Raw genomic sequence first — 23,012 nt, 5'->3', positions numbered from 1 at the left:
CCAGGTCAGATTTAGTTCAGGTGATGGAAGCTCTTGCTTGCTGACTGTTCAGTGACCTTTCCAAGGTGAGCGCTAATCACCCTTTTACTGCTCATATAGTGGTGGTTGTTGTGTTAAGAAAGTGTCCTCAGAGATGGCATCAATAATGGCTTCTCTGGAGACCCAGACTTGTACCTTATAAAGATGAAGAGATCAGCTCATGGTTGAAATACAGAAATGTTCAAGTCAGGGCTAGTCATTTCTAGGGTGGGTGGGGATATTTTCCCAGGGAAGTGCCTGAATGTTATGTTATCACAAGTTCTGAATGGAATAATGAAGAAAAAACTAAAAAAAGTGCCAGACCTGAGGTTAGGACATGGGCTTGACTGCCTGGTCCTAAGCTCTCTGGGCCTAAGTTTCTTTAATGAGGATGATAGTGATAATAATAATAATAATATAGTTGCTCTTAATTGAATACTTCCTCTGTTTCTAATTCTGCGGTGCTGCTTGAGGGGTTCCACCAGGAGAGAAACTGAGAGGACATACACAGAAGTCGATTGGGCACATAATAGGCATGGAAGAAACCACTGGCTCCTGGTCTCCTCCTTCTGTACTGCTGATGTGACTCAGCCTGTTTTGGTTTTGGAATATGCTACCTCATAAGGTTATTGGGAGGATCAACTGTGGTAGGTCTGTGAAAATGTTTTGAAATGCTGTAAAGCAAGGTTCTGTAACCTTTGACCTGTGGGCCGCATGTGTGGGGCCCAACACAAATTTGTAAACATTCTTAAAACATTGTAAGATTTTTTTGCATTTTTTTTTTCTTTTAGCTATCATTAGCGCTAGTGTATTTTATATGTGGCCCAAGACAATTCTTCTTCTTCCAGTGTGGCCCAGGGAAGTCAAAAAATTAGACACCCCTGCTGTAAAGTATAACACACATTTAAGGGAGGGAATTTTCTAGAAAGGACATTTTAAACTAATGAAAATAATTCTTTCCCGATTTAGAATCTGTGCAAAAAGCAAAGCCAATAAAAAAAATTTATTCTTCAAGTCATTTGAACATTATTTTAAGAGACATAAAAAATAGATTTATAATCTGTCCTTTTTGTTTGCTGCTGCCACTGCAGTCATTTGAATATACATGATAAACTTGCAGATCTGAGAGGCAGTAGAGCAATGAAGATTATGTGACTGCGTTTAATGAAGGTATTTGTTATGTGATAAATAAATAATAACTATATGTCAATTTTTGTTACAACCCAAATACTCATAAATACCAACATTTCAAAATGATGATCCATTTGTAACAGATACTAGTTTCTTCATTTGACAAAATATCAGAAAAGTGAGTTGAAATAAGGTACCCCCAAAGACAGGATGTTTTAGTGAGCAGAAAACCAAGGAGAAATTGTCCACTTCCACGGATATGACATATGATAGGCCAAAGGCAGGCAGGAAATGCTGACAAGCAGTGAGGTAACAAATATCTGCCATGCTCCTGGAACCTCCCAGTTGAGACAAAATTTAATTGCTTAATACATTGAATGCTATTTCTGAATATTCTGGTTAGAGAGTTTTTTTCAGAAGTACTGGTCCATTGTCAGGTTTATGAACTGCCTTGCCTGTTGTGTTCAGATAGAGGTTGTTTTGCCTGAAGAGAAGCTGTATGTGTACTTCAGGAACATTTTCATTTTGCATAGGAGTTAGGGGTCTGGAGGAAAGGAAAAAAAAAACAAAACCAAAAACCCATAAAGCCTGCCAGCCTAGGGGAAAATGAATAGGAGAAATATGGCCAGAACTTCTTTGAATCACAAATGATCTTTTTGAATTCACTAACATTGCTTTGTAGATTTTGGTCTATGGGTGCAGTGTTGCAGTTATCATCTCAGAAGAAGTGCTTCACTTAGCTCATTGTACTTCACTGCCTTGTTTTGCTTGTGTTTATGGTCAGTGTAGCATAGGGCAATATGTGTGCTTTGTTATCAACTGATTGTCACTGAATATTTTAGAAGTGATGATGGTTTAATTTAATGACCAATATCCAAGAAAATAAGAAATAGGCCCAGGATTATAGAGGGTTGGGGAAATAGTGAAAATCAGGGAGGACAATATGTATGATATATATATGATACATATTTTATTTATATATTAGGTACATTTTTCTCCTTTTTTCCTTCTGTGTTGGGGCATGGCTTTGCAAAATCTGGACCTCTGAAGTCAGATATTTATTAGTCTCTGATTATTTTTATAGTTTCATGAATTTAAATTCTCAAATAAAATATAGTATAAATGAAAAGATAGTTTGAGGATAAATACCTATACTAAATTCATAAGTGATTTTTCCGCTATTGACAGCCAATTCATTTTGATATTTGACATTTGGGGATATTCTGGCATTCATTCTATTTCTAATCTTTTCCTGTGAGTGATGAAAAGACAGAGACAGAGGGGCACGGTCTTTTTTTTCTATTCTTTCTTCTGGGATGATCCTTCATTTTAAAGATACAGCAGAACCACTGCTTTTTTTCTTTGCTTTTGAAAATTGATGTATAATAGTTGCACGTATTTTTGGGGTACACATGATATTTTGATGCATGTGTGCACTGTGTAATAATCAAATCGGGATCATTAGGATATCTATCATGTCAAGCATTTATCTTTTCTTTGTGTTGGGAACATTACAATTATTTTCTTCTATCTATTTTGAAATATACAATAAATTATTGTCAACTGTAATTTCTCTACTATTAAATACTAGCACTCTGTGTAACTGTATTTTTGTACCCCTTAACTAACTTCTTCCGCCTTCCCTTCCGAGCCTCTGTAACCACCATTCTGCTCTCTACTTCTGTGAGATTCACTTTTGTAGCTCCCACGTATGAGTGAGAACATGCGATATTTGTCTTTGTGTGCCTGGCTTATTTAACTTAATATAATGACCTCTGAGAACCACCATTCAGAATACTGTTGGGCTATTCATTTGAATACTCCCCATTTCCTGTTTCGTAGACTCTCTCTTTCAACCAATAGGGGATCTCCCTTGATTTGAGCTATTCAGAAGAAAATTTTTAGTTTTTTTCTTTGTATTTTGTATTTGTATTTGTAAAGTTGCAATTCCCCAATAAGTCTTTATTCTAATATAGTTTCAAGCTACCCACTGGTGATATTTGATAAATAGCTTTACTAGCTTTGATCCAGTGTTCCATTTTTAATACTTCAAACAAAGAATAAAAATCTATGAATATCAACTTAAATCATGAAATATTCTTAGTTTGAGCCGTAAGCAGTCATTGCTGTTCCAGCAGTATATAAAAACATCGAAGCAGTTTATTTCTTAAATAATTAATGACCAAAATAAGGATACAGTAAATCCTGTGTAATCTGGATTTCTCTAGGCCTCACCAGCCTGTGGGAAGACTTCACATCGATGGCTACAGGACAGGTTTTCCCAGCTCTCACCCCAGCCACCTCATAGAAAACCTTGGACCCACCCCTAAACCCCCACCTAACACAAAAGTATCACCCATCACTTCTAGGGATCACCAAGTGAGAAATCTTTTTTGTTTCTCTGTTTTTGTTTTGTAGAGACAGGATCTCACTCTGTCCCCCAGGCTGGAGTGCAGTGATGTAGTCTTAGCACACTGCAGCCTCTACACCCTGGGCTCAAGTGATCCTCCCACCTCAGCCTCCCGACTAGCTGGGACTACAGGTGCACACCACTACACCTGGCTAACTCTTTTATGTTTTATAGCAAAAGGATCTTGCTGTGTTGCTCAGGCTGGTTCTGAACTCTTGGCCTCAAGCAGTCCTCCCACCTTACCTTCCCAAAATGCTGGGATTGCAGGTATGAGGCACTGTACCCCACCCCCAAATGAGGAGTCTTCCATATAAGCATGAACAAATCTCCCACCACGGTTGCCACAGCAGCATCAGCCATGGTCCCCTCTCCTGCTCCGATCCCTTTTGTTGCTGCTACCTTCCCTTCCCACCCCCCAACCCGCTGCCCCTGTTCCTGCTGTGCATCCCGGCACCTTCCTGTGGTGCTAGAGCAGCATTGCCTTCTCTGGGTGCCCACTGGGGTCCAGCTATGCTTTGTTCACAGCTGGCAGGTTCACACACAGGTGGGAGAATGCTTCTCTCTCCTGTGTTATTTCTGGTTACCAGAGCATCTCTACTCACAGATATCCTTGTGGAAAAGAGCTCCTTTATTTTCTGCCTGCACCATCCATTTTTCCTCATTGCTAAATTCCCCAAAACTAAGCCAAGAATCAGAACAGGCTTGCCCCCTGTTCCGTACTTTCCTTTTTGTTCTTATAACCTTCTACTTTCATGAAACTGCGCTTATGAAAACAGATGCCACCACATCAGACCTGCAGGGTGTGTCTGGTTCTTACTGATAGCAGGTTCACAATATATATCTGCCCATGGGGACAGTGGGAGGAGGGGATGAGGACCATCTTACCTAGATGGTTTGCCTTTTCTGAGAACTGAAGGTTAAGTGGCAAGTTTGCCATATCATACCTGGAAAGTATGATTAAAACCTTCAGTATCAAGTAGCACAGAGAGAACGGAATCTTTCTTCCCTCTCTGACTCTGGTTCTTGCGGTGGATCAGTTGTGAATATCAACTTAGATTTTCCTCATTTGGATCAACAGGAGGTGTGGGAGATGGTTGAATGTTAACAGACCTGAAGACATGTCCTGAAAGTCGTATTTTTTATCTTTTTTTAATGAAAAGCTTAATCTTAGCTTGTTTTTCTCTGCACTGCTTCTTTCTCAAATGCCGAATATAGAAGTAAAAACATGCTGGCTGATTGAAAGGTTGTGATTGTTCACATAAGGGCTTGGGCTCATCTGAAATTGGCTCCTGCACACGTATGTGATGCTGGGCTCTGGCTATAAGTTCTTTATCCCATTTGCTCCATTTTTGTTTAAATAAGCAGTACGTTTTTTTCCCCTGTTAAGAAAGGAAGTCATTGAAACACACTTTATTCTAGCCATGAAGCCCACTGATGTGCTCCAGGTGTGTCAGAAATGGTTGCTCAAGTTTTCTTGTCCCCAGGTTCATAATGATACTAAGATGCTTTTGATCACCAACCAAAAGTGTTTTGTGTGAAATGGGGCCCAGTGATCCTCAATGAGTCATTTTCCATTATATTTTCTCCTGGTCACCCGTGAGAACGTAAAGAAAAGGTTTACACTATGGAGTGGTTGTTTGCTGCTGCCATTCAGTGCCTGCGATGAGCCAGAGTTTCTGGGATTATAAGAGAAATGATCGAAGCAACTCCTTGCTGTGGTAGCACATTATATTGAGGAGGTAGACACTGAAGTAATCGTGATACAAGGTAATAGTGCTTAATAGAGGCCCATGAGCATAGTGGAGGGAGGGATTAGCTCCCTCTCAAAGAAGGTGACACTGAAGCTGGACTTTGTAGAATGAAAGGCATTGGTCAGGCAGAGAAAAGGGGAAATCTCAGGCCAGGTAAAGGTGACAGTGGGCACAAAGGCATGGAAGTGAAGAGGGATCATTTAAGAGATGAAGAAGGTTCTGGAGACTGAATTGTAAAGAACATTAAGTACTTTGTAAAAAGGATGTTCTTTCAGAAGAAATTAAGCTAGGGAGTAAACCCTGGTGGCTGATGAGATGATCAGTTGAGAGCTGGGAGACAATGAGTCTGTCCCTGGCCACAAGGAGTCCCTGTTATGGTTTAGTTAGTCCCAGTAATGGTTCAAGACATTGCAGAGACCAAACGCTGGTTCTTTTTGTCATTCTAGGTATCTGATCCCCTGCAATCACATGATGCTGAGTCAGAGGTGGGCTGTGAAGGAGAGAGACTGTTACTCTGTTTCTGCGGCCAAGCTGCTTGCCTTGACTCCTGTCTGCTGCTCCAGCGGGATCACTCTGATGCTGGGGAACCAAGAGAGGGATTATATTCTCTGGTCAAAGTGTATGCATGACCCTTCAGGTAGGAACTCGCTAGTGGTGATCTTTAAACCAAAGGATGCCATTTCGTCTCGCCTTGGGATGTGTGTCCCTTTGGGTGGACAGGGAATTATGTAGTGGGTCCCGTTTCTTTTATGAATGACTAGTTGGGATCCTTTTCTGCTTTGTAAGGAGTTATGGACATGTAATCAGTGTTCATTGACATGCCCAGACATTACGTAGTGTTGCCAGATCTTTATTTTATGTGGACTTTTTAGTGGGATCCTCAGAGTCAAAATGTGAAAACGTGTGCTAGCTTGTCTTTGGAAACAAGACAGGGGTGAGAGGCGTGGAGATGGCTATTACTGAGACAGAATCAGCCCTTATTTTAATTTCTAAAATGAGCCACTTATAGAAATCTGTCATAAGGATTTACATATTATTTTGTATCACTTTAAAACTTGAAATTTGTGATGTGACAGCAGAATCACATGCATTTGATTGACCTAAAGAGGAAGGCTGCCATAAACACTTTACAGGGGTTATGATGCTCGGTGCTATTTGCCAGCTACGGTTCACCTCATACAAGCAAAATTGAAATGGCAATCTCTGTCAACCTTGGCTCTCTGGCAGGCAGCTGGAGCAAGGGGGCATTTGTGTATCTTTGATGGTCTTATGGCTGTTTCAATTCGGGAACTTTCTGCATGTCCTGTGACCACTAGGAAATCCCCAGTCCTGGTGCTGAGTCAAGCGTTTCCAGTTTGTATTCTGATATCCACCCCAACAATGTCATTCTGTCCACCCAGCTATAATTTTCTTAGATAAAGTGTATTTAAAAGCTGGGTTACTTGACTAAGAAAATGTCAGTATGTTTGATATTAATGTAATTTGTAGAAATTTAGGTTGTCTTACTGATTCTTTGTCTTTATATAAAGATGCATGGAAATTAGCAATTTATGTAATTTAATTGTATTTTCCTATTAGGCAAGTTAGTATGGATATTTTATATTTTCATACCTAAAAGTTGTTTTAAAAACATATTTAAAAATTGATGTCTTTTCTAAATTTACTATGAAAGTTTTTTCAAGAATGATTCTGTGGCTAGCCTTGCCTCAGAATTCAAAATTCAAGTTAAACCTATGATTCTCCATAACTTGCCAACTTCTTTCCCTGTGTGATCACTTTTAATGCTTTGAAGAAGGTAGTATTCCCATTTTACAGATGAATAAACAAACTCAGAGAGGAATTGACTTGTTCATGGTTATACAGCTAAGTAGGTTCTCTGGTTCCAGATTCCATGTTCTTTCTACTCTCCTGCCTCTGGAATTGCCTTACAGCAGATAAATGCCCTAATGGATGTGTGGTGACATAGCTGGCTAGCTAGCCAGAGTAATTACTGTACAGGGGTAAATAATTTGCCCAAGAAAGTAGCAGAGCCAAGATTCAGGTTCTGCATCTTGGTTCTGTGTCTTGGTTCTACTACTTTCTTGGGCAAATTACTTAAGTTTTCTAAATTTTTTTTCTTATCTGTAAAATAGTACCTACTTCAAAGGGTTATTCTCAGGAAAGCAAGTGAAGACATGTAAAGCTCTTAGAAGACTGCCTGGCATGTAGTAAGTGCACAATAAATATTGCTAGTAGTAGTATTTGATGTCTTTTTACATAACATAGATGAGAGATAAACACTAACGTTTTAGCAGTAGAGCTGTCAAATCTGAATTATGTCTACCCTAATGCCCTGGAAATGGATATCCTTAAAGGCTCAATTCTGACCCAGTCTGGTAGAGATTTAGAGCATGAAGAGACATGAGGCTTGCAAAGATGTGGCACTGAAGTAAGAATGGAGGTCGGTGTGAAATTGCCTGTGCTTGAATTGTGACTCTTCCACAATTTGGGTTGGGCATTCTTTCATCTCTGAGCCTCAATTTCTTTATCTGAAAATGGAGAAAATAATATCTACCATACAGGATCATTGGGAGAATTAGATAGCATTGATAAAGCACCTGCAGCATACTAGATGCTTAAGAAATGATAGATATGTATTTTTCCCTCAGTCTTTTTCTTTTGAGGGAAAATGTAAACTCATAGGAAGATATTTTCACAGCTATTTCAGTAGTGAAGTTGGAACTTTTAACATCAAAGGCAGTCATGGTAACATAAGCAGCATTCTTAGGTTGAAATGACTTTTGTAGTGAATATGATTTTACTTTAAGAGACCATTTGATAATATCAACATCCCTGATAGTCCCCAGGAAGGCAGAATGAGTTAATAGGCTTTTCTAAAAACCCAGGATTTTTCTACAAAAAGTCTGGTTCTCAAATTCATGGATTATCAGCCTTCCACTTTAGATTCGAAGTAAAAAACTTTAAGGTTATTACTCTGTGGCAGGTACTATATCAGGTGTATTACCTAATTTGATCCTCTCAACAACCTGAGAGATTGCTATCATCAGCTCTTCTTTCTCTAATGACTCGTACCAGATAATAGATTTCCATTGGCTATAGCCACTATTGACTGGCTATATTGGTTTTCTATCTTCTGTGAGGGTAGAGTTTCTATTATTAATCTTTCCTTCTTACAATCTAACCATATTATTCAGAGGTTATTTAATCAGATATAATTAGACCCAAAGTAGCTGGCAAGACACAGTCTTAGCCCAAATGGATCACACCCCCATCCACGACCTTTGTCCCCACACCTGCCTTGTTCTAATGGATCTCTGCCTCCTGTGCAGGGCCTGTGGAGTGGCCATTCCCTGAAGCGTTCTCCCAGTCAGCCTGCATTGTGGAGTATGGGAAAGCCTTGGACATCAGCTACCTGCAGTACCTGTGGGAGGCCCACACCAACATCCTCCGCTGCATGAGGGACTGCCGTGTCTGGTCCGCCCTGTATGATGGCGACTCCCCCGACCCTGAGACGTTTCTCCAGAGTCTGACGGAGGAGGGCAGTGTGAGCTCGGCCTGCCCTGTGTTTGGGCTCCCGCAACAACTCCCCAGGAAGACGGGACCTCAGCTGGCTCCCAGAAAGGACAAGAGCCAGATAGAGCTGGAATGGGATGACAGCTATGACACTGGAATCTCCTCAGGGGCTGATGTGGGCTCCCCGGGGCCTTATGACGATCTGGAGGTTTCACGCCCCCCAGCACCCATCGATCCCCCAAAACACATCCAGGAGATGAAGAAGAATGCCATCCTGCTCTTCAAAGGGTCCTACATAGAAGAGTCGGACTTTCAGGATGATGTGATGGTGTACAGGCTGTGTGCGGAGAAGGACTCCGAGGACGTGAAGGATTCTCAGGAGGAAGCTGCTAGGCCACCAGCTGAAGCCCAGGCTGAAGTTCAGAGTGTTCCCGTCAACAACGGCTCCCTCTTCAGCACCCAGCCAGAGACAGATTCAGAGGAGGAGTGCAATAGGGACAATTCAGACCCATTTCACAGTGCGCTCATGGAGCCAAAGCAAGAGAGGAAACCTGAAGCAGCCACAGAATCCAACTCAGAGTTAGCATCCCCTACCCCTGAGGCAGAGTACCGCTCTAACCTGACGGCCGCCAACCCGGAGAGCGAGGATCTCATTGCCCAGTATGACCAAATCATTAAAGAGCTGGATTCCAGCACTGAGGGCTTGATGGAACAGAATTTCCCCACACCTGATCCCTTGCTTCTCACTAAGGAGGAAGAAGGGAAGGAAGAAGAGAGCAAAGGAGAAAAGGAGGAGGAGGGGAAGAAGGAGCTAGAAGAGGAGGAGGATGACTTTGACTCTTTTATAGTGGAGACACCTGCTGTAGAGACTCTGCTTTCCCCGTTTGTGGGGAGAGATGAGGCTGCCTTTGCCAGTCGCCATCCCATGAGGACTCAAAGCACCCCATTCACAGGTGACCATCTTACATTGCTTTGTGGTTTCTGCTTTTGAAAGTACTTGTATGTATTGGAACAGGAAAGTAAGGTAGGCAAAGGTAAGGAATATGATCGGTTTGTCTAACAGAGGGCTGAAAATATTTTTGTCAAGAGCAAAGAGGGGTGACTTTATTTTTATTTTGCGAGTCTTGCAATGATTATCTTACGTATTTCTCAAGCTAGGGGTTAGATTTTATTACTTAGTAAAAATAGTAGGACTGATTAAACCACACAAGAATCCAGACTTCTTATTTAATGACTTCATTTATTCTAGTGTAACTAACTTATTTTTCTCCTTAGCACTTATTTACATTTATTTTTAACAAATGACTGTCTCCCCGAGTAGAATGCATGCTCTGTGAGGGTGGAGCCCTATCCCTAGCATTGGAAGAGTGAACAGAGCACAGAATAGGTGCTCAGAGTCCTTGTTGGGTGACAGTAGCTGTGCACACATCAGAGGCATCGGGGTTAGCTGTGCCTTTGCCTGGGAGCTCATTTCAGAGAATCACGAAATCTTTATCCAAAAATAAGTGGAGTGGACCCACATCAACTAAGAGTGCTTTGAAAGAGTGTGTTCAATGATACACCACTAGCCACAGGTAGGAATCTTGCAAGAGGTAAGGGGATAGGGTAGGATTTACAGATAGGCAGATTGGGGTGAAGACTTATGATAGAAAACATCATTACATATTAGCCAACAAAACCTGCATTTACAATTCATGGTGCAATGGGAATCACCATAGATGAGATGGCTCACTAAGCCCAGGGAGAGCCAGGGTGGGATCACTGGGTGGTGTTTAGGTAGCAAGGAGAGGGGCTGGAAGATAGTAGCAACGGAGGGCGACAGTGGTCTTGGAGCCAGGCCAGGGGTTGAGTCCTAGCTCTAGTATTTAGCAGCATGTGGCCTTAGCATCCCAGGCCTTCCGTTTGCTCCTGTGAGGACTGAATGAGATACTGGGAGGTCATTATTCATTTTATGACAGGTAGCTCCCTGGAGAAGCTTGGTGAGGAGGGACTGTGCTCCTACCTCTTGGAGTAACCCAAAATAGATGAAAACAGATTGCCTTCTGGTCCAGCCAGCCAAGTAGGCTTATGTGATTTCAAGGAGCTCTTCCAGCCTCCTCCTCCAATATTTATTCATCTATTTACTGATACCTGAAGATTTGTATATACAGGAAGAAAGCTTTTAATTCCACAATTAAAGGCTTGCGGTTCTAGTTGAGATAACGTTTCAGTGTGAATAAGTTTTAATTAAAATTCAATCAGTCAGTCAATCATAAGTAAAATGGATTAGATAATCTCACTTTTCCCAGTTGATAAGGGGGACAAGGAAGGGGGAGCTGGAAGAGTTCACTTGGAGGGAAAGGGCAGCAGTAACTTGGCATGTCACAGCTTGCCTTCTTGTAGGACATCTGGGCTACCCATGGCCAAGAAGATTATTCTTCAGAATGCCAGCTTTCTTACAGAGGAGCTTCATTCCTGGGAAATGTGTAAATAGAAGAAAGAAAGTATAGCTCAGGGCAAGGTTAAAAAAAAAAAAAAAGGCTAATCCAACACCCAATTAAATAACATCAATATTTTACATATAATACACCTGAGAACTGACAAAACATTCTGCAAGCTCTTTGATACGTACAGGTAATTGTCACTAAAACCTTCCTTTTTCCTCTTTTGAAACTTGTACACAGCTTTAGGAAACATCTCTCTTTCCATGTATGTCTGCTTTATAGTTTCTGAACTTCTGAGTGTGTTCTGTAGCATTAGGCTTAACTTCTTCTCTCCAGGGCATCTGATTTCCACTGAAATGAGTTCACTTCCCAGCAAAATCAAAGCATTCCATTTGTCTAATTTTATTTATTCATGTGTTCAGCAATCTTTTATTGATCCCCTGATGTTTGGCAGGTGCTATGCTAGGAAATAAGGACACAGCATTAAAGGAATTCACAGACTTTCAGAGGAGACCCCAACAAAGAAGTGTACTCTCTTAGTGGGAAATGCATGATTAGTTGTCATATGCCAAGTCCAGTGGGAACCCGGTGAGGGGAGTGGGAATGGCCTCACAGAGGAGAGGCATGGACAGTGCAGGGAAGTCCCCAGGTGAAAGCAGGTGAGAATGATAGTCCAGACAGAGGAGACAGCAGGAGGAGACTGAAGAGCCTGCCAGCCTGTGGGGTATGACCGCATGGATGATGTGGGGTGGGGAGGTGGGAGAGAAAGGCAGAAAGCTTGGTTGGTGCCAGCTTATGGAGGGCCTTTGGGCCAAGCCGAGGGATGGAAACCTTGTGCCCTGGCACTGAAGAAGCCCCTGGAGTATAAAGTTGAGGAATGATGTGAGTGGATCTGAAAAGGCCAGCTTTGGTAGGAGTGTGGGCCGAGCACTGGAATGGGGAGAGGTTGGTGCCAGGAAAAACAAGTGAGACACCCTTATTGCTATGTCAGAATTCAGAATGTGCCAGTGCCTTTATCTAGTAATTCTGTTTCTAGGAATGTCCTCAGAGCTGTATTCACACTGTGTGCTGAGGTGTACATACAAGGATGTTCATTGCAGCATTGTTTAGAATAGAAGAAGACTGGAAACAACTCAAATACCCACCGGTGGGAGACTGACTTGCTTGTGCAACACCCTGGCCATCTAATGTTTTGTGGTCCTGAGATGAGACAGCTCTGTATGTGTTGATACGAGGTGTGGTCTCCAGGGTGTATTGTTAAAAATGCTAGGTCTCTCTCTGTCTCTCTTTTTCTGGCTCTCTCTCTCTCTCTCCTTGGCAGGCAAGATAATGTGTTGGGTAAGAGCACTGGAACAGGTGGTGCGAATTAAAATTCTATTATTCAAAGCTGGGTTCACTTAGCATTCTGCCTCCTCTTTAAATGGGGATAAATAATAAATATACTTCCTAGGGTTGTTTTGAATCTTGAGTGAGTTGATACATGAAAAGTGCTCAGCACACTGCCTGGCAGATAGGATGTTCTTAATAACTGTTTTCAATAATAATTAAATTAAATCTCTATTAACATAGTAATACTGTTGCTGGAGTCCAGACCAGAAATGAGACTGACCTCAGGCAGTGGAGCAGGGGAGGTAGAGCTTCAGGTCCACATCAGGAGATATGTCCAGGGTAGAATTTGCTGAGTGGAGGCACAGAATCGACGGCTGCTCCATTCTTGGACAGGGGAAGTGCAGGAAGAGGGTGCAGGTTCGATGGAGGCAGGTTCGATGGAGGCAGGGAAACAGGGGAGAGCGGTGAGTGGATGACAGGAGGCGCAGTGGAGATAGTCTCAGTGATTTTGAAGAATGTAATACTTTGTGAGGTGGGGAGTCTATCTGTGCTTCTAGGAGATGTGGGAAGAAAATAAAACCGCTGTCTTCCAGACACACCTGCGGCTTCCTGAATTGTGCTGAGTCTTTCGATTTTCGGCTGCTTACCAGATCCCCCTATGCACTTTTTGTTAAGCAGGGATTTTTTTTTTTTTTTTGTAGTGCTAGAAACTAAGAATAAAGTAGGAATTTGAAAGTTTTAACACTTTTTATTGCACACGCTCAAGGAGTGATGAGTCATTTAATTAGCAGACACTAATTATAATGTCAAAGTGAACTCCATTTGTATCATTACAGTCTACTGGCCTTGACCTAATAATAATCCGTCATTCACATAGGTCAATGATGACATGATCTTCCTCTCCAAAGGGCATGGGATTCAAGCTTGTGGGAACCCTCCCACTTCACCTCACCCCTTATAGTAGTGATGTCCTGTGGATGGTCTCCCTTGGTCACTGCATGGTCAGCAGTTTAGAGTTTGTAGGATGGATGGCTGGATGCGGCCAGGCACAATCTGGGACTGGGAAAGAAAAGTTGAGGGATCATTTTAGGGTCATATGTTTTACAGAAGACTCTGGCCACCTAAGTATGTCTTAATTCACCTGCTTTTGCTCCATCTGGAAGGAAATAGATGCTGAGCCAGGGACTGTAGGGGAGCAGGTGAGAGGAAGCTGAGGACAGCAGCCTTCCCCCTCCAGATCTACCTGGAAAGTCAGAATTGTGTTGTGATGCCTTAAGAGTTACCATTGACACTTCTGGGGTTCTTTTTGAGAAAACCATTAATTGCTTTCAAACTGGGGTCCCTATCCAGAGTTTCCAAATGTGTTTGGCAAAGTCTCCCAGTTGTTTGTAAGCATTTCCAAAGAGTCTCTATCTGAAGAGTTCATTGACCTCTTATGTCATGGAAAGTGACTAAAGACCTCTGCCTCCCAGGGAAGTTGAAGCTAAATGCCACACATGAGGGGATGGTGCCTCTTGTGTTGAGATACCTTAGAGACATCCTCAGTGTTCCTGGAGACAGAGATATTGCAGTTACCCTCTTCCTCCCCTGTGTGGTAAAGGTTTCGGTTTGGTGTTCCCATTCTACACACAGAGCTTCTGTTCCTTGCAAAGGTTTTACTCTCTTATGCTACCAGGGCTTCTGAATGAAGCATCTTGTGATGAAGTATGTTTTTGTTAATGTTGGTGACATCTTCATAAGGCATGGCTTATTTATCAAGGGATGTGTGCTTTTGTTATAAACATGTCATGGTTTAGTAGCATCATCAATAGCTCCACCAAGGGAAATGCAAAATTCTCATTGATTGTGTTTAACAGAACACTTTTATGGTAAAAATTTAAAGTATCTTCAAGTAAGTTTATTAATGCCAGATTTATTTTTGGTTTTCCCTGCCCTCAGTGAACTCAAAGCATATTAATTTTCTAGTGACCCAAAGTAGCAGAAACTTCTTTTTGCCTATTTTTTTTAAATGGACTGCTTTTACATGACTAATTTTTTTAACTGCTTTTTCTAAATGACTGCTTTTGTAGTCATACGGATTTTCTTTTTTAAGAAATCTGTGACACACCGAACTATATATCCCAAAACTGACACCCTTTTCTCTCTCCTCTGAAAATTCAGGTGTGGTTAGTGAATTGCTAAGGTTATAACCAGGTGCTCCTCCATCTCTCACCTATTTTTTTTTTTTTATTGTTCCACATTACGACACTTGACAAAACCAAATTTTTCTCAGTGTGCTTGTTCAGGATAGGCAACCCCTGTTCTCAGTGTTGCTATTTGATAGTTTGTGCATGTTTGGTGTTCTTTACACAGATTTTTCGTTACTAAGACTTTCAATGGCCTCTGGTGCTTACATGAAACGCTACAGTCCATACAGTCTGTGCATCATGAGATGGCGGCTGTCATGTGTTAAGCACTGGTAGCCCCAAGAAATACAGGAACAATGTAGAAAAGCATATTTTAATTTTAAAAAGTTAAATTATTTGGTTTTTTTTCGAGGTCTGTGATAATTTTAATAAATATCAAAACTGCTCATGGAGTCAAAATGTCAGTAGCCATGCCTATTTTTCTGTTTTCTTTTTGCCGTGGTGGTTTGTTTTCTGTTTTGGTCTCGAGGCAGGAGGAAACTTGGCCGTATTTGCCGTCTGGCTTGCACCTGCAGGCCCGTGGTGGTTTGGGAGCTGTGGCACCGATGGTTCTGCCGTTGTCAGGGAAAGGCATCCGTGTGAGCCCAGCCAGCCCTGAAGCCTTATGTTCTTCCTGCAGGCCCATTCATCAGCGTGGTCCTGTCAAAGCTGGAGAACATGCTGGAGAACTCTTTACATGTTAATTTGCTGCTTATTGGGATCATTACTCAGCTAGCCAGCTACCCCCAGCCACTCCTGCGCTCCTTTCTGCTCAACACCAACATGGTCTTCCAGCCAAGTGTCCGCTCTCTCTATCAGGTATGTTAGCTGAGCCCACATCCATACCTGTTGATTTTGTGGGTGCTAATTTGTAGGGCATCTCTGCTCTAATTCATTTGCTTTCCTTCCCTGTCCTATTAAGCTCACTGTGTAGTTTATTCTAAACAAACTGTAGAGCTTCATTTAGTTCGATGTTTTGAGGGTGCCCTACGCAGAACACCCAGGCAGTTAAAAATGAGCAAATGTCTAACATCATAATAGTTCCCATGATGAGGGTTGTACCTGCAAGATATATTGATAACTGAGAGTGGAATTTCATGGTGAGGCATTAACGTCAGTAATGCTGTTTTGACAGGTCCTTGCATCTGTGAAAAACAAGATTGAACAGTTTGCTTCTGTGGAGAGAGACTTCCCAGGACTCCTCATACAAGCCCAGCAATACCTGCTCTTCCGTGTGGACATGTCTGATATGACCCCTGCGGCACTAACCAAAGGTAAGCCAGGTTTCTCCACAGCGCCCCTCCTTAAATTCCTCCTCCACGTCCCTAGCCTACTGGCCTCAGTTCACAGACGCTGCACTGGCTTCTGGATCCTAGAAGCATTCAGATATTTTCATTTTTATGCAACAGGGAGGAACCACCTCTTCACATTCTTAAACCTAAAGAAAGGTCTCCCTTGCTCACACCTGGCCTGTTTCCTCTGTGGAGGGTCTAGAGGGGATTTGGTTTTTTAACTGAGAGTGGTGCCTGGAAGGAACTGACGTGTAGGGTATCATCAGGCTAGAATAAATCACACAGCGCACATGGGCCAGAAAGAGGCATTATGTGCACTCTCCGAGCCATTTCTTTGGGTAGCCCTGTCCTGAGGAGGGTATGTGTTCTCTTTATTATGTTTTCAGAGGCTCTTGGGCCAAAAATAAGTGTGCTTTAGGGCCCTAGGAGGTAAAACAAAAAACAAAACAAAAAACAGTTTGGACTGTGAGAAGTAAAGTTTATGCTTAGCCTAAAACCTCTGAGAGTGCCTTTTTATGAGCTCTAGAGGAGGCGTTAGGCCAGGGCCCTGGCAGAGTGAGGAGTGGGGGCAGGGGATGGGTCGGTGCTAGTAGGAGCGCTGAGAATGTGAGAATGGCTGGCCTGGCCTGGGAGCACCACTGCTGCTTTACCTTATTTAAGCTCTGGTTGGACCGATTTGCTGACCATTGTCCCCTGAGCTGTAACTTAGGCCTTGGTAGGAGCAAAGTAGGAATGCCACATATTGCACTGGCTTTTACTTTTCCACACACAGACCAATCAGGCTTCTTTGTGGCAGATGAACAATGGAGAGAGTAAGGTGCTCGGTCCTGGGCCATAGGCAAATGATCAGAAACAAGATTGGCAGTGAGTGGTGGAAATGAAAGTCAGGGCAATTGTTCCACCTTTCAAAGAAGCTAGAAAGAACCCAGAACTCTGAAGGCCTGATGCTGCCCCTGTGCAGCTATTTGATCTTGGTCGCTTTACCTCACAGGCCCAATGTCCCTTGACTTTTCAATGAAGGATTTGTTCTCCATCTCTTAGGTGCTTTCTAGCTGAAGCCAGAACTTGGGTTGTGATGAGCCCTTAGGGTACTGCAAGGTAGGGTTTGAAAGAAAGGTAGGCCATGTGCCACTGGTAAAGTGAGGAGTCGGGCTTCAGGCTGTTGGACTTTGAGAAGAGCAGGCAAAGGCGTTCATGGAGGGAAAGGCTCCGGCACCTCCGTGGGAAGGTGGACTTCAGGTGCCATGTGGCCTCCTTAGACACGCAGGTGGTCAGTGTGTGAGCTGTATTCCTCCTGAACAGGGCGCATGTTGCTGCCACCCACCCCGCGAGAGAAGGTGCACCAGTTATTATATTACAGTATAATAAACCACTGCAAAAACTCATTGGCTTAGCACAAGGCCATTTATGATTGCTTATGAATCTGTGTGGTCATCTGGGTGTTTTGCTGATCTGGGCCAGGGTGATTTTGCCTGGACTCGCTTGTGTGGCTGCCATCAGTGGGTGGCTGGATGTCTAGGATGGCCTCACTCACATCTGTGGCTGTTGGCTGGAGTGATGAGGGTGATGGGGGTGTTCCTAACCATCCGGCAGAGTAGCCCAGGCTGGTCCATGTCACAGTTAATAGGGTTCCAAGAGTGAGAGCAGAAGCATAGAAAAATCTTCAGAGGCTCAGACTCAGAGCTTATGTAAGGTCCGTTCTGCAGCATTCTGTTGGCCAAACCAAGACACAGGGCCAGCACAGATTGAAGAACGGAGCAAAAATCCTACCGCTTGATGGGAAGAACTGCAACAAGTTGTGGGCATTTTGTAGTCTCCTAGACAAGGCCTAGTCCTCATTGTATTTTACAGTTTATAAGGTGCTTTCTCAGGCGGTCAATTTTCATTATCAAATAGCACTCTGAAAAGGGCAAAAAAGGTACCATTAGCTTCATTTTCATTAAGGAAGCCCAAATTAGAGGTCTGGGGTATTCATCCAGGATCATGAAACTCAAGTGCCTGAGCCCATCTTAGCTAATTCAGAGTTGAGTGTACACACTGGCCAACCTAGATACACTGAGGTACACTAGATACTCAGAGTACACTGAGCCTTAACCCCCACATTCAGGGAAAGGGTGAGGGTCACTCACACCTTGGGCTTGTCCTGGTTTCAGAATATCTGGAGGCCATGATTGCAAAATATATGCCTGGGGAACTTGTTCTCACTGCCTAAGGTTGTCAAATTAGTTAGATGGGTTCCATGCTCCTTAAGCAAGGTCTGTGACACTCCAGGGCTTTGACCTGTAAGAATCTTCTCTCTGGATATAACACTTTTCTTTTACTTGAGTTTTTTTAGATTAACTTTCTAACTTTTCCAGGTTAGCCAAGTCATACTCTTCCCCCACTTAAAGCATCTTTAACTGACAGAATGAGAGTTTCCTGTCCCCTTATACAAAGCTGACTTCTGAAGCATTTACTGTGACGTGATTTCCTATAAATGATTCAAATCTGGAAGGCCTGTTCTCACTGGGATGCAGAGCAGTTTACAATGAAGAATTATGGTAATGGGCCAAATATTTGGTGGTCCAAGTGTCTGTGTGCTCTGCCCTTTGCCTAATACTGCTGCCAGGGAGATGAACACATAACGTATCTCTCTCCTCACTTCTGAAATCTTCCCAGTATTAGTCTTGAAAACCTTCTGTTGCAGCTTTTCAGACCCAGGGCAACATTTCAGAAGCCATTCCTAATTCTGACATTTATTTATACTTCCCTCCGCCCTGCCTTTTTCTTCAGGTGCTCGTGCATGCTTGTTGGACCCTTTTATGAGGGGCGTAACTCAGGCACCTGCAGCCAGAGCTGCTCCATCATGCAGGCCCTGCATTCCCTTTGCCTCCTGGCAGCCCCAGTGAAAAACGAGCCTTCTCACTAATGCTTCCAACAGCAGTAAAAGTCTGTGTGGCCACTGCTCCAGAGCAAGCGGATGTCCTGTTCCCAGTTCCACATTATTATTCTTGAGGCTGTTGGTTTCTGAGATTCAGCCACTTGCCAGGCCTTTCTCTTTCTACTCAAATACTTTCCAAACCACAGAGTAACAGTTCACTGTATTTACTTATGTTCAGAGCTCTTTTACTGGGCACTAATTCTAGAAGGGAGATCAGGTAGGTAATGTCCCCAGTTTACAGAGATGGAAACTGAGATATTCTGTGATGAGCTGGTGGCCAGGTAGGGACCATAACTCGGGCCTACTTGCTTTTGAATGGAGAATTTGATGGTGCTTGGTGACACACTGAAAGGCCAAGACCCCGGAGGGGAGCCCGGGTCAACATGCTGCAGTTGCTGATGGAATTGTGCTATGGATCTCCCGGCTAGCCCCTGGTCCCCCTCACTGGGTGTTCTCCTGCCTTCATTAGTGAAGACAGTTCTGATTCTTGGATTCATACTGAGTAAATGAGCCTTAGCAATGACACTTTTTATTCACAGCTCAAGCTAGATAAATGAATCACAAAACCCCTTTTTTAGGGGAGAAGAGAATGAATGAATTTGAAGGAGAATGGGGAGATGAGGAATATGAGCAGCTGCAGGGAGCATCAGGAGTAGGGAAGACTGATGAGATCAGTTCCTTCACTCATTCATTCAGCAAATATTTATGAGCTCCTACTATGAATATAGAAGTGTGTTAGGGGTTGCTAAAGACATGTTATCAGATAGGGCTCAGCCCCGAGAAAGGCTGGAGTCTAGTTGAGGAGATAAAACGTAAACAATGTGAGGCTGAAGGGCAGTGCAGGCCTTAGTTGGTCAATAACATGGAGAGGAGGCTAGAATGAGACTGTTTGGGTGGAGGGCAGAGGAAGGCATAAAGACTATAGGAATGAATTCTGGGGGCAGGAAACTGGAAATTCATTGTGAACTTGGTGGCAACTGTACTGATGAGGATGATGAGGTAGCTGACACCCATTCAGAGGTCCCTGTGTACTTTATACCCATTGACTCATTTAATCCTTATAACAACTCTGTGAGCTTTTGGCAGGTGAGGAAATCGAAGTACAGAGAGGTAAAGCAACTTGCCTGAAGTCAGCCAGCAAGTGGCAGACTCTGTGGTCTTAACCACTATACTAACAATGCCTCTAAGGCTAGTAAGATTTAGGTGAGCAGAGAAATGGGGCAGGGAATTCCAGGTGGAGGAACCAGCATGAGCAGTGCAGGTCTCGCTCTGGGAGTAGTGTCCACAGTGTCCCATTCCCCACAGGAATGCAGGCCAGCTTCCTTTGTGAGCTTTGCTGGGTGCTTTGGAGAGTGACAGGGCCTGAGCTATGGTTGGGGATGAGAAGGCGTGCTCTCCAAGGTTGACATGTACCTCAGTGATATCAACACTTTTGTTCTCACTCTGTTGCCGGGGCATGAATTTCTGCTGAAAGGTAGCAGAAGACAGATTCTCAGCAACTTTTCCAGTTCTTTATGGCATTAAAGCTGTGATAAGTCTTAATCTAAAAGGATATTTAAAGCAGGAAAGTGGAAGTTTTTTTTTTTTTTTTTTAACACTAAAGACTATAGTAGTGAGATGTGGAAAGTATTATAAATGTCAAGAATTTTTAGTACTGTAGTTAAGCAACACTCTGAGAAGAGTGTTGAAAAATGGTACTGAATTCTAAGAAGCACCCAAAATAATGAAGAACTTGAATATAATGATTTATAAGGAGAAATGAGATTGTTTGGGTAGGGGGCAGAGGAAGGCATAAATAATTCCTACAAATATATGAGGGCTGGTGATGTTCAGGAATCAAAGAGGGAAGTTGAACCATTTTAATTAGTAAAAAGTAATTTGATAAGAAAATGCAAATCACTTGGATATGTTAAAGTTTGAACTCATCTTAGGCCTATGTTATTGAAATTGAGATGGAAACCCTTGGCAACCCTCCTTCAATGCAGGCTTCTAAGCCATTTGATACTACTAATTCCCCATGGTTGCAGGAAGTTCTTACTCTGGTCTTACCAGCACCCAACTTCCCTTCCATTATTTCTGCTGATCTCAAGGAATCTTCCGCTCTCCTTTTATGTAAAACATTGGCGGTCCCAGCCAGAAGAAGACTGGAGGTCACTGGGGAGCCTGAGAGGCTGGAGCACCCGCTGCAGAGAGCTTAGAGTGACCCAGTGCACCCAGCCTCCCTGCTGGAGCTATGCTGTGCTGTCAGGGCTTAACCGGCAAAGGGAGAACAGTCATCACAGCATTGGAGGCTGGGAGAGCAGGTGGGGCTACTCATCACCCCTTAATAAGCCAGTGACAGGAGATGCCTTTGTCAGTTTTCCCCGTTTCCATATTCTGGCATGGAGGGTTCTTGACAAACCTATATTCTTTCCATGATTTCTGCGTGAAGTTCCTTAGAAGGAATTTTGGGTGAAAGTCTCATATTACCTGCTATATGCTGGAGGATATCTGTTGGGCAAATATGTGTGTCATGGAGTGCACAAGGGCTGCATCTTCAGGATTTAGTCCAGTATAGGAACTGCACTCATAACTAGATACTCTCCAGCAACTCTGCCCCCCAAACACATGCTCCACTGAAGAAGGTGGATGGGAAGGCTATGGAGGGACACCATCATGGTCTTCTTTCTGCTTTCAGATCCCATTCAGGAGGCTTCCAGGACAGGAAGTGGCAAGAACCTTTTGGATGGACCTCCAAGAGTGCTTCAGCCCTTCCTGACCCACAGAACCAAGGTGGCTGAGGCACCCCCCAACCTGCCCCTGCCAGTGAGGAATCCCATGCTGGCTGCTGCCCTCTTCCCAGAGTTCCTGAAGGAGCTGGCAGCCTTGGCCCAGGAACACTCCATTCTGTGCTACAAGATATTGGGTGACTTTGAGGACTCCTGTTGTTAGCTTCTTTTTTTTTTTTTTTTTTTTAATTGAGGTTCTTGTTTTGTAAGGTTTTAGTGTCTTGACTGAATGTTAAATGCAAAGCTGCTTACAAAGATTTCTACTTTAATGTTTCCTGACAATACTTGATTTGTGGGGAGGGGAATTTTCTGTATCTTTCCTCTCTCTAGCCGGGCCTTTCCACCTTATGTTATATATAGAATGTAAGTCTCATAAGCTGGTTGCTCCCATGGCAGTTTTCTTTGCTCCGTTTTTTCCTCCTTGTATTTTTTGGGTGTCATTCTCTTATCCCTTTGAGTGATTCATCTTGCAGCTCAATCACACCAAGTAAATATTGGGGTTCAGTGATGTCCGGAGGTGCCCCATGTCAGAATTCCAGCTGTTCGGCAGCAGCACCACAGGAAGACTGTACACCTGCAACTGCGCGAATGGTCCTGTTGCCTCCTGCATTTTGGCCTCTGTTTTATAAAGGAAGAATAAAGATGGAGCCCCTCCTGCCTCCATCACGAAAGCACGTATCATCTGTCCCTTTGGATTTTACTTCCAGGACGTGTGTCCTCCCCAGCGTGTTGCCTTACGGTGCCGGCAGAGCCACTGGTCTCAGCTCTCTGCTTGGGAAGTCGGACGTCTTTGGAGAGAATTTGGAATGCAGAGAATTGTTCTTATTTCTTGAGGGCTTACTTGAATCAGCATGACACTATCTAAACACTGAAGATGGCCTTATTTTAGTAAGATTTGCACAAAATTAAGTATACCTATGCAAACTGTTACTTTGGTTTTTAGGAGTTTTATCAGATGAAGAAAGTATGGTCTCACATATGTATGTAAGAAGACAACCATCATTATTTTTATAAGTGTTTTATAAAAACAAACTGATTAACTTGTGAAGCCATTTCATAGTGGGTTTTTTCAGGGAGGGTAAGCTGGGTGGGATGGGGAGATAAACTAAATGTAGCCTGTAAAAACACTGGTCATTATTTAAAATTCTATTCGCTTTTGCTAATAAGCTGCACTTTGTAGAGAAACAGGAACTGTACAGCCCACTTCGGGATCTTGGATGTAAATGCAAACAGGTCACCTGGAGCCCTGCAAAGCCAAGTGCCTGCTGGTGACTCACTCTGCATGGAAATGC

The 23,012-nt window shown here is 43.1% G+C and overlaps 1 protein-coding gene across 1 annotated transcript in view; it reads left to right on the top strand.

The window, feature by feature from the left end:
• Positions 1 to 21,977, top strand: part of FAM160A1 (family with sequence similarity 160, member A1) — a 244,287-nt gene extending 222,310 nt beyond the window's left edge. The window contains exons 10-14 of the mRNA XM_011956494.1: positions 5,757 to 5,947; positions 8,640 to 9,776; positions 15,381 to 15,559; positions 15,876 to 16,014; positions 21,630 to 21,977. Of these exons, the coding sequence (XP_011811884.1) occupies positions 5,757 to 5,947; positions 8,640 to 9,776; positions 15,381 to 15,559; positions 15,876 to 16,014; positions 21,630 to 21,883 (1,900 nt within the window). The 3' untranslated portion in view covers positions 21,884 to 21,977. The remainder of the gene's footprint in view (positions 1 to 5,756; positions 5,948 to 8,639; positions 9,777 to 15,380; positions 15,560 to 15,875; positions 16,015 to 21,629) is intronic.
• The last annotated feature ends 1,035 nt before the right edge of the window (positions 21,978 to 23,012 follow it).

Source organism: Colobus angolensis, unplaced genomic scaffold (genome assembly GCF_000951035.1).
Source record: "Colobus angolensis palliatus isolate OR3802 unplaced genomic scaffold, Cang.pa_1.0 Scaffold111, whole genome shotgun sequence".
NCBI classification, from domain to species: domain Eukaryota; kingdom Metazoa; phylum Chordata; class Mammalia; order Primates; family Cercopithecidae; genus Colobus; species Colobus angolensis.
Note: the sequence above shows the minus strand (reverse complement) of the source record. Positions and strands in the feature narration are given on the sequence as shown.